The 15,840-nt window shown below is 48.5% G+C and overlaps 1 protein-coding gene across 1 annotated transcript in view; it reads right to left on the minus strand.

The window, feature by feature from the left end:
- EVI5L (ecotropic viral integration site 5 like) overlaps window positions 1-15,840 on the minus strand; it is a 114,757-nt gene that overhangs the window by 72,744 nt on the left and 26,173 nt on the right. The window contains 4 exon segments of the mRNA XM_030197155.1: window positions 6,495-6,569; window positions 7,675-7,899; window positions 8,053-8,242; window positions 8,968-9,198. Of these exon segments, the coding sequence (XP_030053015.1) occupies window positions 6,495-6,569; window positions 7,675-7,899; window positions 8,053-8,242; window positions 8,968-9,146 (669 nt within the window). The 5' untranslated portion in view covers window positions 9,147-9,198.

Raw genomic sequence — 15,840 nt, forward strand, 5'->3', positions numbered from 1 at the left:
GGGAGGCGGGTGGGTTTGTGAGAACAATCAGCCTGCTGTCCTCGGAGAATACCTTCTACAGGTATGTAGCATTCGCTTTCTCCGAGGACAAGCAGGCTGCTTGTTCTCACTGATGGGGTATCCCTAGCCCCCAGGCTCACTCAAAACAACAACCATGGTCAATTGGGCCTCGCAACGGCGAGGACATAACTGAGATTGACCTGAAAAATTTACCAACTCACTGAGAGTGCAGCCTGGAACAGAACAAACAGGGCCCTCGGGGGGTGGAGTTGGATCCTAAAGCCCAAACAGGTTCTGAAGAACTGACTGCCCGAACCGACTGTCGCGTCGGGTATCCTGCTGCAGGCAGTAATGAGATGTGAATGTGTGGACAGATGACCACGTCGCAGCTTTGCAAATTTCTTCAATAGAGGCTGACTTCAAGTGGGCTACCGACGCAGCCATGGCTCTAACATTATGAGCCGTGACATGACCCTCAAGAGCCAGCCCAGCCTGGGCGTAAGTGAAGGAAATGCAATCTGCTAGCCAATTAGATATGGTGCGTTTCCCCACAGCCACTCCACTCCTATTGGGATCAAAAGAAACAAACAATTGGGCGGACTGTCTGTTGGGCTGTGTCCGCTCCAGATAGAAGGCCAATGCTCTCTTGCAGTCCAATGTGTGCAGCTGACGTTCAGCAGGGCAGGAATGAGGACGGGGAAAGAATGTTGGCAAGACAATTGACTGGTTCAGATGGAACTCCGACACAACCTTCGGCAAGAACTTAGGGTGAGTGCGGAGGACTACTCTGTTATGATGAAATTTGGTGTAAGGGGCCTGGGCTACCAGGGCCTGAAGCTCACTGACTCTACAAGCTGAAGTAACTGCCACCAAGAAAATGACCTTCCAGGTCAAGTACTTCAGATGGCAGGAATTCAGTGGCTCAAAAGGAGGTTTCATCAGCTGGGTGAGAACGACATTGAGATCCCATGACACTGTAGGAGGCTTGACAGGGGGCTTTGACAAAAGCAAACCTCTCATGAAGCGAACAACTAAAGGCTGTCCTGAGATCGGCTTACCTTCCACACGGTAATGGTATGCACTGATTGCACTAAGGTGAACCCTTACGGAGTTGGTCTTGAGACCAGACTCAGACAAGTACAGAAGGTATTCAAGCAGGGTCTGTGTAGGACAAGAGCGAGGATCTAGGGCCTTGCTGTCACACCAGACGGCAAACCTCCTCCACAGAAAGAAGTAACTCCTCTTGGTGGAATCTTTCCTGGAAGCAAGCAAGATACGGGAGACACCCTCTGACAGACCCAAAGAGGCAAAGTCTACGCTCTCAACATCCAGGCCGTGAGAGCCAGGGACCAGAGGTTGGGATGCAGAAGCGCCCCTTCGTCCTGCGTGATGAGGGTCGGAAAACACTCCAATCTCCACGGTTCTTCGGAGGACAACTCCAGAAGAAGAGGGAACCAGATCTGACGCGGCCAAAAAGGAGCAATCAGAATCATGGTGCCTCGGTCTTGCTTGAGTTTCAACAAAGTCTTCCCCACCAGAGGTATGGGAGGATAAGCATACAGCAGACCCTCCCCCCAGTCCAGGAGGAAGGCATCCGATGCCAGTCTGCCGTGGGCCTGAAGCCTGGAACAGAACTGAGGGACTTTGTGGTTGGCTCGAGATGCGAAGAGATCTACCAAGGGGGTGCCCCACACCTGGAAGATCTGTCGCACTACACCGGAATTAAGCGACCACTCGTGAGGTTGCATAATCCTGCTCAACCTGTCGGCCAGACTGTTGTTTACGCCTGCCAGATATGTGGCTTGGAGCACCATGCCGTGATGGCGAGCCCAGAGCCACATGCTGACGGCTTCCTGACACAGGGGGCGAGATCCGGTGCCCCCCTGCTTGTTGACGTAGTACATGGCAACCTGGTTGTCTGTCTGAATTTGGATAATTTGGTGGGACAGCCGATCTCTGAAAGCCTTCAGAGCGTTCCAGATCGCTCGTAACTCCAGAAGATTGATCTGCAGATCGCGTTCCTGGAGGGACCAGCTTCCTTGGGTGTGAAGCCCCTCGACATGAGCTCCCCACCCCAGGAGAGACGCATCCGTGGTCAGCACTTTTTGAGGCTGAGGAATTTGGAAGGGACGTCCCAGAGTCAGATTGGACCAAATCGTCCACCAATACAGGGATTCGAGAAAACTCGTGGACAGGTGGATTACGTCTTCTAGATCCCCAGCAGCCTGAAACCACTGGGAAGCTAGGGTCCATTGAGCAGATCTCATGTGAAGGCGGGCCATGGGAGTCACATGAACTGTGGAGGCCATGTGGCCTAGCAATCTCAACATCTGCCGAGCTGTGATCTGCTGGGACGCTCGCACCCGCGAGACGAGGTACAACAAGTTGTTGGCTCTCGTCTCTGGGAGATAGGCGCGAGCCGTCCGAGAATCCAGCATAGCTCCTATGAATTCGAGTCTCTGCACTGGGAGAAGATGGGACTTTGGATAATTTATCACAAACCCCAGTAGCTCCAGGAGGCAAATAGTCATCTGCATGGACTGCAGGGCTCCTGCCTCGGATGTGTTCTTCACCAGCCAATCGTCGAGATATGGGAACACGTGCACCCCCAGCCTGCGAAGTGCCGCTGCTACTACAGCCAAGCACTTTTTGAACACCCTGGGCGCAGAGGCGAGCCCAAAGGGTAGCACACAGTACTGGAAGTGACGTGTGCCCAGCTGAAATCGCAGATACTGCCTGTGAGCTGGCAGTATCGGGATGTGTGTGTAGGCATCCTTCAAGTCCAGAGAGCATAGCCAATCGTTTTCCTGAATCATGGGAAGAAGGGTGCCCAGGGAAAGCATCCTGAACTTTTCTTTGACCAGATATTTGTTCAGGGCCCTTAGGTCTAGGATGGGACGCATCCCCCCTGTTTTCTTTTCCACAAGGAAGTACCTGGAATAGAATCCCAGCCCTTCTTGCCCGGATGGCACGGGCTCGACCGCATTGGCGCTGAGAAGGGCGGAGAGTTCCTCTGCAAGTACCTGCTTGTGCTGGAAGCTGTAAGACTGAGCTCCCGGTGGACAATTTGGAGGTTTTGAGGCCAAATTGAGGGTGTATCCTTGCCGGACTATTTGGAGAACCCACTGATCGGAGGTTATGAGAGGCCACCTTTGGTGAAAAGCTTTCAACCTCCCTCCGACTGGCAGGTCGCCCGGCACTGACACTTGGATGTCGGCTATGCTCTGCTGGAGCCAGTCAAAAGCTCGTCCCTTGCTTTTGCTGGGGAGCCGAGGGGCCTTGCTGAGTCGCACGCTGCTGACGAGAGCGAGCGTGCTGGGGCTTAGCCTGGGCCGCAGGCTGTCGAGAAGGAGGATTGTACCTACACTTGCCAGAAGAGTAGGGAATAGTCTTCCTTCCCCAAAAAAATCTTCTACCTGTAGAGGTAGAGGCTGAAGGCTGCCGGCGGGAGAACTTGTCGAATGCGGTGTCCCGCTGGTGGAGCTGCTCTACCACCTGTTCGACTTTCTCTCCAAAAATATTATCCGCACGGCAAGGCGAGTCCGCAATCCGCTGCTGGATTCTATTCTCCAGGTCGGAGGCACGCAGCCATGAGAGCCTGCGCATCACCACACCTTGAGCAGCGGCCCTGGACGCAACATCAAAGGTGTCATACACCCCTCTGGCCAGGAATTTTCTGCACGCCTTCAGCTGCCTGACCACCTCCTGAAAAGGCTTGGCTTGCTCAGGGGGGAGCGCATCAACCAAGCCCGCCAACTGCCGCACATTGTTCCGCATGTGTATGCTCGTGTAGAGCTGGTAGAACTGAATTTTGGCCACGAGCATAGAGGAATGGTAGGCCTTCCTCCCAAAGGAGTCTAAGGTTCTAGAGTCTTTGCCCGGGGGCGCCGAAGCATGCTCTCTAGAACTCTTAGCCTTCTTTAGGGCCAGATCCACAACTCCAGAGTCATGAGGCAACTGAGTGTGCATCAGCTCTGGGTCCCCATGGAGCCGGTACTGGGACTCGATCTTCTTGGGAATGTGGGGATTAGTTAGAGGCTTGGTCCAGTTCGCCAGCAATGTCTTTTTTAGGACATGGTGCATGGGTACAGTGGATGCTTCCTTAGGTGGAGAAGGATAGTCCAGGAGCTCAAACATTTCAACCCTGGGCTCGTCCTCCACAACCACCGGGAAGGGGATGGCCGTAGACATCTCCCGGACAAAGGAAGCAAAAGACAGACTCTCGGGAGGAGAAAGCTGTCTCTCAGGAGAGGGAGTGGGATCGGAAGGAAGACCTTCAGACTCCTCGTCAGAGAAATATCTGGGGTCTTCTTCCTCTTCCCACGAGGCCTCACCCTCGGTGTCAGACACAAGTTCACGGACCTGTGTCTGCAACCTCGCCCGACTCGACTCTGTGGAGCCACGTCCACGATGGGGGCGTCGAGAGGTAGACTCCCTCGCCCGCATCGGCGAAGCTCCCTCCGCCGACGTAGTCGGGGAGCCTTCCTGGGAGGCGGCGGCAGCCGGTACCGCACGCGGCACCGACGCCGGAGACCTCACCTCGGGCGATGGGCCAGCCGGCGCCACGCTCGACGGTACCGGTGGCGCAAGCACCCCCGGTACCGGAGGGTTAGGGCGCAACAGCTCTCCCAGAATCTCTGGGAGAACGGCCCGGAGGCTCTCGTTCAGAGCGGCTGCAGAGAAAGGCATGGAGGTCGATGCAGGCGTCGACGTCAGAACCTGTTCCGGGCGTGGAGGCTGTTCCGGGCTGTCCAGAGTGGAGCGCATCGACACCTCCTGAACAGAGGGTGAGCGGTCCTCTCGGTGCCGATGCCTGCTGGGTGCCGACTCCCTCGGCGACCCAGAGCTCTCGGTGCCGACACGGGAAGGGGACCGATGACGATGCTTCTTCGACTTCTTGGAACGAAGCATGTCACCGGAGCTTCCCGGCACCGACGAGGAGGACGTAGAATCCAGCCGTCGCTTCCTCGGGGCCGAGGCCGAAGGAGGTCGGTCTCGGGGGGGCTGTACCGCAGGAGCCCTCAGGGTAGGGGGAGACCCACCTGAAGGCTCACCGCCACCAGCAGGGGAATGGACAGCCCTCACCTGCACTCCAGACGAAGCACCACCGTCCGACGACATCAGCCGACGAGGTCCCGGTACCACCGACGTCGATGCAGCTGTCCGATGTCTCAGCGCCGACGCAGAGGGCCGATGCCTCAATGCACTCGATGCACTGGCGGCCGAGGATGAAGCTCTGGACGCTGAAGTCGTCGATGTACTCGATACCCCCGGTGCCGATGCAGAGCCCGAGAACAAAACGTTCCACTGGGCCAATCTCGCTACCTGAGTCCGCTTTTGCAAAAGGGAACACAGACTACAGGCCTGCGGGCGGTGCCCAGGCCCCAAGCACTGAAGACACGACGCGTGCCTGTCAGTGAGCGAGATGACCCGGGCGCACTGGGTGCACTTCTTGAAGCCGCTGGGAGACTTCGATGTCATAGGCGGAAAAATCACGCCGGCGAGATCAAAAGTCGAAATGGCGGAAAAGGCACCGAAAAAACAAGGGGAAGAAAACTTCGACCCGAGGCCTAAAAGCGGCCTACCCCGACGACGAAAGAAAACTTACCAGGGCGAAAAAGCTGAAAATAGCGGAGGGAAAAAAGACCAAAGAGTCTTTTTCCACACAGAATGGGTTTTTTTTTTTTTGAATAACACGACGAACGCGCGAGGTCGACTTTGCGGGGCCCGAAACGGCGAAAACACGACCGTACCGAGCGCGGACAAAAGAAGACTGACGAACACGAGCCGGTTCGGGCGGGAAGACGGCCGCGCATGCGCGGTGCGCATGGACGCGCGAGGACTAGCAAAGGCTTTTGCTAGTGAAGTTTCCGATTGGAGGGGCTGCCGTGGACGTCACCCATCAGTGAGAACAAGCAGCCTGCTTGTCCTCGGAGAAAAAGGATTACCATCTATCTAATATTTCACACGTTTCTCAAGACATTCCTTTTTAACAAATTTTTGCATTGTTAGACAATGAACTAAACAGCAAATGTTATATCTTTATTTGCTCATTTCAAAATCTCACTGTTAATGTTTTCTTTATACTTGTAAAACTATTTTTATTTTATTTATTTTTATTACATTTGTACCCCGCGCTTTCCCACTCATGGCAGGCTCAATGCAGCAGGCAATGGAGGGTTAAGTGGCTTGCCCAGAGTCACAAGGAGCTACCTGTGCCGGAATCGAACTCAGTTCCTCAGTTCCCCAGGACCAAAGTCCACCACCCTAACCACTAGCCACATAGACCTGAATAATTAACATTTGGATTATGTGGGATATAAGTAAATAACTAAACATAGCAGAGGAGACTCTGGTAAAATGCATAGAGTGCAGGAGCTGAAAATACAGGAGCCATCAGGACACGCTCTGGCCCTGTCAGCTGCCTCAGCTATCAAACCTCTATTGCTTCACATTGTAAAGCACCGGATGAGGGTCCCAGAAGCAGCACGTACCTGCATAAGCAGCAATCCCACAATGAAGGCACTGCCCTGGCAATACCCGACCTCCCGGTCCACTAGGGAGTAAGCCTGCAAAAGGAAGAAGGTGCAATTTAGGGGCTTAGCTGGAAACAGGTTACAAAATCAATCGCTGCACTGACTTATGTATCAATCACTGGCTTCTCTTGCCAGGGAGACATAGACCTGAAATCACCCTGCAGCGTAGTAGAGGAAGATCTCATACAGACTCCTCAATTACTTGTATGTGTTGATCAACCCCACCGTCCTACACAAGTTTGACTCGCCCTCAGACTCGATCAGTGGGTATCGCAGTTAAGAGACGAATCCCACCACCTGCCAGGCTAGTCGTGCATTGTGCAGGTTAGAAAAAAAAAAAGAGAGCTTTTATTCAAAACTTTATCTTAACTGTATGTGGCTAAAATAGTCATTACATTACTCCATTGGGAGCAGGTATTTTCCCCTGCAAACTCATGTGCATATCTTCCCCCCAAAAAACTTTCCAGAAAGGAAAAAGAACCTGTGGAAATCTGTGCCTAGCTTTTCTGGGATACGATTTCCCTGACAAACAAACTGCAAACCTGCTTCCGAGTCCCCGTACTTTCCCCAAAGGATCCTTACGCACACTTTTACTGGCACACAGGATGGACAATTTTCAAAAAGTCTATTTACCCCAGTAACTTGCTTTGGAAAACAGTACTCCATAATCCTTAGTTGGAGACCGAATCCAAAAGCTGAACATTTTAAAGCCCCACCCCAACCACTGACAGTACACTGGCTTTTTTTTACTTGAGTTTTAAGAATATAGTGAAAAACACAATAAAGTTGTGCTATTTTACGCATTACTTTTGACATAACATGGTACATAACTGCCATTACCAAGAAAGGTTCCCAAATCTTAATCTTTGGCTTAAGGCAGAACGTGTTTCTGTTTTTTGACATCATCTTCACTGTGATTACTCTGAATATTCTTACAGCAACAGAGAATTTCACAAACCACAAAATGCATATTTCTTCAGTACAGTTTCAGTGGCAGCGCTGGCCACTTCAACAAAAAGGAGGAAACTCATGGGACAGGATAGCAACCGCCATTGGTGTAGAGAGCACCCAGCAGGTCTGTTGGCTGCGAGGGGTGGGGAGGGGGAGGACGGGTGGTGGGATGACTGCGGCTGTTCACCTTCATGACATTGAAGAGAACCTCCTGGCCCAGGCTATCCTGTCCTTTGAAGAACTCATGCTCAGGGTAGGTCCGGGCAATGTCCCTCCGGATCAGCTTCTCGCAGGGAGAAGACATTTTCAGCAGCTCCGAATACTGGTTCTTGACTGGCATGTCCGTCGCACTGCAAAGCAGCTGCCAAACAATGGCTCGGAAGTGGTGAGGAATGCCTTTTCGGATCAGCTCCTGAAGGAGGAAGACAGCACACAATGCACAGGCTAGGGATAGAGATATCAGACCCACTGTGGGCTTGTTCTAGTAGACTAGGCGAAGGTTGCCAGGTTCTAACTTCATACGTGTGTGTATGTGCCGGCAGAACGGCCTTGTACCCTCCCTCACCCTCAGCAGTTTCTCCTTCTTCTTCCTCCACTCTTCCCACTCGTTCACGATCCGCCCCCACAGGATCCAGGTGTCCTCCTCCAAGTGGCTCAGGTTGGAGGAGGCCGAAGAGCTGGAGACCAACGAGGAGCCACTATTTCTGCGCGAACCGTTCATTGATCGCATTGACTTGGAGTCTGCTTCTAGCAGCCTGTGGAGACACAGTTTGTGAGAATCCGGGCAGCAAGGTTGTGGAAAATAACTAAAACCTCTTCCTCCCTTCTCCCGCACCCCTCACAGAACAATTACACACACAAAGCAAGAATTAAATGCGGGAATGGTAAGGGAAAGGGAATGGGACATGATACCGCCTTTCTGCGGTTTCCATAGTATATACAGATACTTATTTGTACCCGGGGCAACGGGAGGGTTAAGTGACTTGCCCAGAGTCAAAAGGAGCTGCAGCATGACAGAAGCTCTCCTTTTCTACAAGACCTACATGAAATTTCAAGTTACACAGCCAGAACACCTAAGTTAGGGGGGAAAAAAGGCATTATTAAAAGCACAAAGCCAGTCAGTTTAGGAAGTCGGAGCCAAATCAGCAGAGCTGTCCAGCATGGAATGAAGGGGTAAGGAAACAAGAAGGCAAATCTGTCTACAATATTCACAGTGGAACAAAAGAAAAGCAAGACCTTGTTGAAGAAAACAGTCTTTAATGAGTTGGGTTGATGCTTCCAGGGTTCACAATAAAACGCCCTGGGAGCATCAACCCAACTCAACACAGTCCTCCTTCTTTTCTTTTGGTCCAGCATGGAATGAAGACATTTCAGCTGGTCCAATGAGAGAATTCTAGCCTCTTACATCACCGACAAAGCTAGGCACTCATTCTCAGACCTCGTGGGCTGCTGGAGATGCGTTAACATGTCAGGAACATACCTGTTCTGCTCCTCCAGTTTGGCCAGAAGCTCCAGCTCATCTGGGCTCAGGTTCTCAGAGTCCGAGGGCGAGCAGGCCGGTGCTGAGGCGATGGAAGAAACGGCCTCGTGGGAGGAGTCGTCGGGACTGGCGGCAGGGCTTGCCATCTCTGGAAGGCTCAGGGCAGTTTGGCTGTTCATCTTTTCAAATTAGGGGCCTGGTATTCAGTGACCAGAGGTATATCCCTGTCCCCTAAAAGACAACAGGGAAATAACTTAGCACCAGTTTTCAAAATCATTCCGACTTTACGAAGCAAATTACATAGGAAAAAGTGCAAGGCTGACAACTGCGGTACGGTTAGGCCCAGCTGCAAATGTGTCTCTCCATCTACCACTTGCTTGCCCCCTCTTTCTATAACTGGTTGTCTGAATATAAGTGTCATTTGCATGCATAAATGTAATACTGCCATTCACTCGGGTAATGGCAGTAGCATTCCTAAACGCTATGAGATGTGGTGAGGGCCATATATCAAGCCCATATTTTCTGCTTAGTTTTTTACATAAGTACATAAGTATTGCCATACTGGGACTGACCGAAGGTCCATCAAGCCCAGCATCCGGTTTCCAACAGTGGCCAATCCAGGTCACAAGTACCTGGCAAGATTCCAAAACAGTACATTTTATGCTCCTTATCCTAGAAATAAGCAGTGGATTTTTCCCAAGTCCATTTTAATAATGGCTTAAGAACTTTTCTTTTAGGAAACTAGCGAAACCTTTTTTAAACCCCGCTAAACTAACTGCTTTTACTACATTCTCTGGCAACGGATTCCAGAGTTTAATTACACGCTGAGTGAAGAAATATTTTCTCCAATTCATTTTACATTTACTACTTTGTAGATTCATTGCATGCTCGTACTAGTTGCTAAGTTTTATTTAATTTACAATAAAGTTGTTTAAAAACAGAACAAAGATGAAACCCAAAACAAATCCAACAAATGTAAAACCTGACAAGAATCAACAGGATGGACTTCTTTAAAGAGAGAGACAAAATAGAGGGAGTAATTTAGTAGATGCCAGCATATACAGATGTTTGGCCAATCCAGTCTGCCTGGTTGCCCCTCTAGCAAAACAAACTTTTAGTTTTTTTAAGATTTGCTATACCGCCAAGCCTAACTAGTAGATCTAGGCAGAGTACAATAACTACTATTTGGACTGTTCATAACTGTGAAGAAACAAATCAGTAAAGCTGGACCAATAAATCCGACGTCCTTTATGGTGCCATATTTCACCCTGCAGTTGCTTCAAGGGTAGAGACACAACAAAGTGTGTTTGTAGGCATCATCCGGTTGCCAGAGAATGTAGTAAAAGCAGTTAGCTTAGCAGGTTTTAAAAAAGGTTTGGCTGGCTTCCTAAAGGAAAAGTCCATAGAACATTATTAAAATGGACTTGAGGAAAATCCACTGCTTATTTCTAGGACAAGCAGCATAAAATATATTGTACTTTTTGGGGATCTTGCCAGGTACGTGTGACCTGGATTGGCCACTGTTGGAAACAGGATGCTGAGCTTACTGGACCTTCGGTCTGTCCCAGTATGGCAATACTCATGTACTTACGATAGTCCAACTGCATGACAACATGACTCAACTACTTTTTCAACTTTATTAAGTGAAGCTTCCAATGTGGTATATATCATTCAGTGTAAAAAATGCAACGGAGGCTGCTACATTGGAGAAACAAGTCAGATGCTAAAGAAGACATTTAATTTACATAGACACCATATGAAAAATGCTAGTACCAATATAGATGTCACGCCTGTGGGGCAGCACTTTACAAAACCAGAACACTGTACCAGTGATTTCATGGTAAGACTCCTTAAAGGGAACTTTAAAACAATACAGGAACGTAAGACCTTTGAAGTCAGAATGATTAAATATTTTGACACCCACCAGACAGGACTTAAAGATCTGGGTTTTCTAGCCCATTATAAACCATAAAATTGTACTGCTTTGTCACCCTCCTATCTCCTTGCATATTTCCCTGTCCCTCATCCACCCGACTCTTCCTGTCTCTCACCTATCCACCCCAATTCTGTTAGACTGTCACTGAAATGCTTTGATGTTTCACTTATATATACTGTCATCTACCAACATTTGCTTATTTCCGAACTGACGAAGAAGGGCAACCTTCGAAAGCTAATCAAGAAATGTATTAAGTTATGTCCAATAAAAAAGGTATCTTATTTTCTTTTATTTCTATTAATTACCGTTAAAAGTGGACTAACACGGCTACCACACCTCTCTACTTAAGGTGAAGCTTAAAAGCACATCATTGTGCCTTTAACCCCTGAAGCAGCCACTGGGTCATGAATTCTCAACCCAGTCCTCAGGACACAGCTAGTCGGGTTTTCAGGATACCCACAATGAATACACACGAGACATTTGCATGCCCCTACCTCCATTGTATGCAAATTTATCTCATGCATATTCACTGGCTGAAATGTGGCACCATGTCATAATAAATTAGGATGTCACATTTATTGGCTTGACTTACTGTTTTCTTTTTCAGATGGTTTGTAAGCCAACTATCTCTGTTTTTTTCTACCTGTTCATAACTGTGGCCAGGGCCCTTTCCTACCCTCCTCATTCTCCTAACACTCCCAAAATGTAAGTTGTACATGCAGGTTACTGCTTCTTCTTAGAGAGGAAGTGTAGCCAATTCTCCTCATGCTCAGAAGCCATCCACCTCTCCCGACCATATCTGATAAAGCATGGGTTACCAGTAGCATTGGTCAAACCACCTGATAAGGAGGAGGGAAACCTAATGGTTAGTGCAATGACCTGAGAACCAGGGGAACTGGGTTTGATTCCCATTGCAGCTCCTTGTGACACTGGGAAAAATCACTTAACCTTCCACTGCTCCAGGTACAAAATAAGTACCTGTATCTAATATGTAAACCGCTTTGACTATAAGCATAGAAAGGCAGTAAATCAAAACCCATCCCCTGTCCCTGTTTCAGCAGAGAAGTGTAACAAACACTGCTCATGCTCAGATAGTAAAATTAGCAGAGAAGCGACCTCCTTTGTTACGGATGCAGATATTTTCAGGCTAAGGGGCAGAAGCACATAGCTAAGGTTCATTTTAACAGACATTTTGCAGGTTTTCTGCTGTGCTAGATCCCATCACGCCTGATATTGCATGTAATGGCATTTCAAAGCAGACTGACTGACTAATGCGTCCCACGAGACGCAGACAAGGCAATTTTGTAGAGACTCTTTAGAAACACTAGATTAAAATAAAATTACCAGGCCGAGTATCTCTTTTTACTGACAGGCATGTGGGATTTTGAGGACTATCACTAGGAAAGATCACAATTTAAGCCACTCTGGTTAGGTTTTTATCCTGTAACGGTGGAATTAAATGAAACAGTTCACATATCACACAAACAGGTGATTTTGCAAGTCACGTTGGATTTATCAAAGTCCTTTCTATAGATATTTAATGCAGTACTGGGGAGAGGGAGGGGGCTTGTCTTTTTAAAACATTGCTTCAGTGCCCAAGGGGTAAGTGCACTGCCCCTGAACACCACTGCAAAATTTGGGGTGAAACTGTGTCCCTACACCCCAGCAAGCAGGGACCATCACAGTATATATATAATCCACACACATGTATCTACATATACCTAAAGCATATCTATAAACAACGAGAAGCTGATTTTTATACATTAATGGAACCTTTTGTGTTTTGTTTTATTAACAATGTTTACAACTCACCTTTCCATTATATAGAGCACAGCAGCATTCAGTAAACAATGTTAACCATAGATAAAAACAAGTCAATGAATAACAACTTGCCAGAATAAACAAGTCAAAGACCAAAACAAATGCAATGCCAGAAAGGACAAGAAGCAAGCAGACACCAGAAATCCATGAAGAATTTTAATACAACTCCTCGCCTTGCGCTAACACGGACACCGGTTCTGCGCATCCATGCTTAGGACACGATAAACGCCGATACCGCACAAAGGTGCGTGTCCCGGCAGGCGGGCACACACACGAGAAGGGTGTGGGCACAGAGAGTAACGTAACTGCACATGTACCCTCCTATGCTAGGATTGTAGAAAGGGAAGTCGAAGCCTATGTTTCTTTCTAGAACTGGCTCCTACCCGGCTTAATTAGAGATACGCAGTCATGAAGTGCAAGGAATGTATCAACGGAATCTTAGCGGACATTGGATGGCAACACCGGTAATTGGGAAGCAGAACCAGTGCAGGCAGACTTCTACGGTCTATGCCTTGATCGTAACTGAATAGATATGGATGGGCTGGACTGTAAATTTAAGGGGCTTCGACGTTAGCTTCAGAACTTTTAATAAATGAAGAGTGCTGGGTAGACTTCTACAGTCTGTGCCCTGATAATGGCAAGGACAAATCAAACTGAGGTATATATATGAAGTATAGCATATCAAGTAAAATGAGTTTATCTTGTTGGGCAGACTGGATGGATCGTACAGGTCTTTATCTGCCGTCATTTACTATGTTAAGTTTCGTGCATAGGAATAAAGGTTAATAAAATCGACAACCAAAATTAAGTAATACCCTTTTTATTGGGCTAATTTAAAACATCTCTTGACTATATCTAGGAGCTAAAGTGGCCTGAGAACCTGGGGAACTGGGTTCAATTCCCACTGCAGCTCCCTGTGACTCTGGGCAAGTCACTCAACCCTCCATTGCCCCAGTTACAAATAAGTGCCTGTATATACTATGTAAACCGCTTCGATTGTACCCACAGAAAGACGGTATGTCAAATCCCATCTCCCTTCCCCTAATTAACTAAAAAATACAGGAAGCAAGCTGGCTAACTAATGGCAGGAACGGGACACTAATGATACTAAATCTTAGTCCTCGAGAAGCCAGTCAGGTTTTCAGGGTACCCAGATCATGGTATGCAAATCTCTCTCAAGCATATTCATTGTGGTTATCCTGAAAACCTGACTGGCTAGGTGTGTGCCGAGGACTGGTACCTGCCCACTCATACCAGCTTGATTCTTAGTGGGGCCAAGAACCAGCTCTGTAAGGAATTTTTGACTGTGATCCAGAGCAATAAAAGACACAAAGTCTAGATCCTTGAGCCAATCTGCTAAGCCAGAAATGTAGAACATGCCAAATAAACCTGTATTTATTGATCTGAAAGATTTATTAAACAGATCACCCAAAGTGAAATATCCCTAGTAAGAGATCCTATGCCATCTTCTGCAGCAATTCCTGCATGGATAGGGAAGGAGGGTAGAGATGAATCCTCAGAGAGAGGAGGAGGAGACAGAACTGTGGTGCCTCCGACACTTGACTCACTGCAAATTCAGCTTCACAGATAGTCTCTGAGGGAATTGTAATGCACTTGCATATAATTATTCGAAAGCCATATGTCCTGAGGTTCCCGACATACTAAGCTTGCTGCTGACTCCATGTTTTCTAAGAAAGTAGCACCTTGGAAGATTAACAGGCCTGCAGCAACATCACCCGGGAGAGAGGGTGGCCTAGAGATTTCAAAAATCAGGAGTCTACCTGGATTACCACACTTTTGTGTGTGACTATCTGTGGCTTCCAGCTGAAAACAAGGCTTTATTTGGGGGAAGAAAAGGGGCTCAGACATTTCCTAGACACCGGTTATAGAACAAGCTCTTACCCTACGGCCAGGGCCGTGCCAACACGGTAAGCGGGGTAAGCACTGCAGGGGGGCGCCGCCATGCCATGCTTACCCTCACCGCTTACCGCAGCTCCCGGACCCCGACAGCAGCCCTTTTATTTAAATTTACCTCCGACGTCGTAGCAGCTGAGCAGCGTCAGTGAAAGCACTGCCGACGTCTCCAGCCTTCCCTTCGTGCTCGTTCGTTCCCTCAGTGTCCCGCCCTCGCAAGGAAATGATGTCAGAAGAAGGCGGGACACTGAGGAAACGAACGAGCACGAAGGGAAGGCTGGAGATGTCGGCAGCGCTTTCACTGACGCTGCGCAGCTGCTGCTGCCACGATGGAGGTAAATTTAAATTAAATACAAGAAACCAGACTCAGAGGGCGGGCAGGTGGACATGGGAGGGCAGGGGAGAGAGGAGAATTGCTGGATAAGGAGGGATGGAGGAGGGAAGGGCAGAGAGGGACAAGGATGGACATGGATGGGAGGGCAGGGCCCAGGGAGAGAGGAGAAATTGCTGGAAATGGAGGGGAGGGCAGGGAAGGGCAGAAAGGGACAAGGATGGAGGGGAAGGGAGAGAGAAGAAATGCTGGGCATGGATGGAGGGAAGGGAAGAGAGAGGAAGGAGATGAGATGAGGGAAAAGGGAGAAAACCTGCACATGGATGGAGAAAATAGGCAGAAGCTGGATCCACTGGACAGTCTGCAGAGGACCCAGCTTTTACTTACGGATGTAAGGCAAGAAATGAAGAAAGGAGGACAGTAAAGAAATAAATGGAAAGGAAGCCCTGGAAACGGAGTTAAGAGGACAGATAGCAGCAGAATCAGGTACTGGGCCAGCATGATCAAGTCACCAGACAACAAAGGTAGAAAAAAAATCATTTTATTTTCATTTTAGTGTTTGGAATATGTCCACTTTGAGAATTTACACCTGCTATCTTATTTTGCAATGTATAGCAATTTGTTTCTAAGAATATTGCTGACAATTCCTGTCAGTGTAGCAAGTGGTGAGCGATCATTTTCACAGTTAAAAATCATAAAAAATTATTTGCGATCAAGTATTTCGCAAGAAAGGCTTGTAAGCCTTGCCATGATTGCTATTGAAAATGATATATGTGCCCAGTTAGATATCAAAGATTTAATTACTAATTTCGTGAACATGAAAGCACGAAAAGCTAAGTGGTTGTAAACCCTCTATTTGTTCAGCAATCCC

This window comes from Microcaecilia unicolor, chromosome 3 (assembly GCF_901765095.1).
Source record: "Microcaecilia unicolor chromosome 3, aMicUni1.1, whole genome shotgun sequence".
NCBI lineage: Eukaryota > Metazoa > Chordata > Amphibia > Gymnophiona > Siphonopidae > Microcaecilia > Microcaecilia unicolor.